General features: G+C 39.2%; 1 protein-coding gene across 1 annotated transcript; it reads left to right on the top strand.

The window, feature by feature from the left end:
* Nucleotides 1–1,163: 1,163 nt before the first annotated feature.
* Nucleotides 1,164–3,576, top strand: LOC141701117 (uncharacterized). Its single transcript, XM_074504757.1, has 3 exons — nt 1,164–1,763; nt 1,854–3,124; nt 3,240–3,576. Exons 1-3 carry the CDS (start codon nt 1,164–1,166, stop codon nt 3,574–3,576), a joined length of 2,208 nt encoding a protein of 735 aa, XP_074360858.1.
* The last annotated feature ends 251 nt before the right edge of the window (nt 3,577–3,827 follow it).

Genomic DNA, 3,827 nt, shown 5'->3' with positions numbered 1-3,827 from the left:
GAAGATTATCTCACCATTTGCCATGTGTTGGTGATTTGTGGTGAGATGAGATCATCCCTAGTTAACTATATAATTAACTAGTCATTCCTTCCTAACTATCACTTGGTTTCTTGTTTGATCAACCATCCACTTGTCTTGCCACTTGCAAAGGTATTTACAAGAGTCGTTATTCATTTCTTTGTCCGATTATCACTCAATCTCGTTGATCGTTTGGTTAAATACCTTAATGCTTTTATTGATAAAATCTTCCTGGTATTTTTAATACCTAAATTAATTCTCCTTTATAATCCTTGAATTTAAAATCCTTCATCTTAATATTAATTTCTTAAATCCCTTAATGTCTGGTGGAAATCTTCGGGGAAAAATAAAAGTGCTCGTTTTCGAAATCCGACGGCTTTTACATACACTTATTTTCTTTATGGAATACTAATACGATCTTAGAATTTCCATAACAGTACTCCTATATATCGTGGTCTGATAATTTTTCTTAATCAGCATTGTCAGCAAACGATACTATTTATCCGGGTTTCAAAAATTTCCAAAAATTGGGGTTATTACAGTTGGAGTTGGATTAATTTTAAGTATGAAAAATTGGGTACGTTTTGTTTCGTATGTGGCATTATTGGCCATTCTGATAGAGACTGTGTTGTGGTTTACGCGGATCCTGAGAAAGTGGTAGAGAAAATGTATGGAGTATGGCTACGTGCATCTTCAAAAGGAGGACAACGTAATCCTGGATCGAAATGGCTTCGGAATAGTGGTTTAAGAAAGGAAGATTGGGGTGCAAAGCAGTAGCAAGGTGACTCATCGGGAAATCATGGTGGCAACCCGGGTGATGCGAAATTCATGGAGGTAGATGGTAAGATTTGCGAGATTGGTGGAGATGCTGGTGGAATTCTGGTTAGGCAGCGGGATTTGAGGGAACAGAAAATGGGAAAGAGTTTGAATTTGAATGACAAACAAACAAATGAGGATAGGGGAGAGGAGTATAACGAGTTTCCTTCCGATAATATAGTTATGGATACGAAAAGAAAGCGGGTTGACAATACGGAGAGTGAGGCTAAAGATGGGCTGGATAATATGCAGATAAGTGGAAATGAACAGAATGCTGGGCCAAAAAACTTGATATTGGCGGGTTCTGGGGACCAGGCCCGCCAAGGATTATGAGTATCCTTTCGTGGAACTGTCATGGGCTGGCCAACCCACGTACAGTCAGACTTCTGTTGGATATTGATCAACAATATAGGCCCAGTCTCATTTTCTTGAGTGAGACTCTAGTTAAACATGATACGGTGCAGAAGGTTACTAAACAATTAGGATTTGCTGGATGTTATGCAATTGATGTTCAAGGTCATTCAGGAGGGATTGCTTTGTTATGGAGGAACGATGGAGCAGTTCATATTACAAATAGTTGTAGGAATTTTATAGATTTTGAAGTAAGTAATGAGCAGCTAGGGAGATGGCGATATACTGGATATTATGGTTTTCCAGAGAGGGCGAGAAGAATGGAGGCTTGGAATATGCTTAGGGAATTGTCTGTAGCTTCAGAATTACCGTGGTGTATCCTGGGCGACTTTAATGATATTGTTTCGTTGGAAGAGAAGAGGGGAGGAAAGCAGCAACCAAGAAGGTTAATGGAAGGCTTTTGGGATGCGATAATGGATTCTGGGTTGCATGATTTGGGTTTTACTGGTGATATATTTACTTGGGATAGATCTAGAGGGACGGATAAATGGGTTCAGGAGAGATTGGATCGTGGGATGGCAACATAACAATGGAGGATTATGTTTCTATTAGCAGAGGTTACAGTCTTAGAGGTAACAACTTCTGATCACCTACCGTTAATGTTGCAGTTACATAGAAAAGTATTTGAAAAAAGACGACGCAGATTTAAATTTGAAAATATATGGATTGGAGAGAGGGAATGTAGAGACATAGTACAAGAGTGCTGGAGGCAGGATGGTGAACGAGATTTGATGGAGAAAATTATGAGTTGCTCGTTGAAACTGGAGGAATGGAGTGGGGGCTTGATTCGTGAGATGAAGGTTCAGATAGGCAAGTATAGAAAAGAAATGCAGCATTACCGATCTACGAGAGATACATTTGAAATCCAAAAGTATGATGCAGCACGGTGGCAGTTCATGAGATTGTTAGAGAAGCAAGAAATCTTTTGGCGTCAAAGAGCCAAACAGTTTTGGTTGAGGGAGGGTGATAGAAACAGTAGTTTTTTCCATAAATATGCAACCACTCGAAAAGAGCATAACAAAATCAAGAAACTGAAGGATAAACATGGGGAATGGAAAGAAGAGAACGCTGAAATTCAAGAGGTTATTACTGAATATTTTACAGAGTTATTCAGTAGTGTTAAAGACAGCATGAGATTATCTCCAAGGATTAAATTTCCGGTAATCTCAGACATACAAAAGGAGAAACTGGTTACACCTATCGCAGATGAAGAGGTTAAAGCAGCTGTTTTTGCTATGCATTCAGATAAATCACCTGGTATTGATAGCTTAAATCCAGGTTTTTATCAGACTTATTGGGAGATAGTAGGCCAGGATGTTATTAAGTTCTGCAGGGAATTTTTTCAGAATGGAGAGCTACCGAGTGGTTTAAACCGTACACTGGTGTGTCTAATTCCTAAGGTAAAACATCCAAAAAAGGTGGTTGATCTGAGACCAATCTCACTGTGTAATATGCTGATGAAAATCCTCTCTAAAGTAATGGCGAATAGGTTAACACCAACTCTAAATGCAATTATTTCTGAGAAGCAGAGTGCATTTATTGAGGGACGGCTTTTAACTGATAATGCGCTGATAGCTTACGAGGTGAACCACTACATCCGGAGGAAAACACAAGGTAAAGTGGGTGTTGCTGGGTTGAAGGTGGACATTTCTAAAGCGTATGATAGATTGGAATGGTCTTTTATTGAAGAGATGCTTCAGCGTTTTGATTTTCCTACATTATGGGTTGACAGAGTGATGAATTGTGTGAAATCGGTCTCGTATAGTTTTCTAAGGGATGGTGATGTGTTTGGTGAAATAATTCCCCAGAGAGGAGTACGGCAGGGAGATCCGATATCGCCATTTCTGTATACACGAGGACTGTGGTTTATTGCACGGATGTAAGATTGCGAACAAAGCACCAAGTATCTCTCATCTTCTATTTGCAGATGATTGTTACTTTTTTCTAAAAGCCAAAAAATCGGAAGCTATAACCTTAAAAAGTGTACTGCATAGGTATGAAGCTCTATCATGTCAAATTATCAATTATGAGAAATCAGAGGTGGGTCCAAATACAAATGAAGAGGATATGATGGAGGTTTGTGAAATTTTAGGGGTAAGACAAGTTCAAAAACCTGGAAAGTACCTCAGAATGCCTATGAATATGGGGAGTAGTAAAACAGAAGTGTTTGGTTTTCTTATAGATCGAGTGCAGCAAAGGTTGAAAGGATGGTATGGAAAGGATGTATCTCGAGCTGGGAAGATAACTTTATTGTCTTCAGCAGCGCAAACAATACCAAGTTTTTGGATGAATCTGTTCTTGATCCCAGTAACTATATGTGAAGAGGTTTAAAGAAAAATGAATGCATTTCTATGAGGGAGAGGAGGTGGTAGTAAGGGCGTGAAGTGGATGTCATGGAACAAGGTGTGTAGGCCTAAGAAGTTTGGAGGGTTAGGGCTTAAAGAACTGCGGAAATTTAACTTATCTATGTTGGCTAAGCAGGGTTGGCGACTACTCAAGGAAACTAATCCGTTAACTTCTGCAGTTATGAAAGCGAAGTACTATCCAAAAACAAGTTTGTTAGATGCTACAGCAGGTGCAAA

Source organism: Apium graveolens, unplaced genomic scaffold (assembly GCF_009905375.1).
Source record: "Apium graveolens cultivar Ventura unplaced genomic scaffold, ASM990537v1 ctg3370, whole genome shotgun sequence".
Classification (NCBI taxonomy): Eukaryota; Viridiplantae; Streptophyta; class Magnoliopsida; order Apiales; family Apiaceae; genus Apium; species Apium graveolens.
This window is presented reverse-complemented; position numbering and strand designations above follow the sequence as displayed.

Coding starts and splice junctions, on each gene's coding strand:
- LOC141701117 (XM_074504757.1), top strand. CDS start 1,164: ATGAGTATCCTTTCGTGGAACTGTCATGGGCTGGCCAACCCACGTACA. Junction 1,764..1,853: donor AGAGATTGGATCGTGGGATG/GCAACATAACAA, acceptor TTAATGTTGCAG/TTACATAGAAAAGTATTTGA. Junction 3,125..3,239: donor CTGTGGTTTATTGCACGGAT/GTAAGATTGCGA, acceptor TGTACTGCATAG/GTATGAAGCTCTATCATGTC.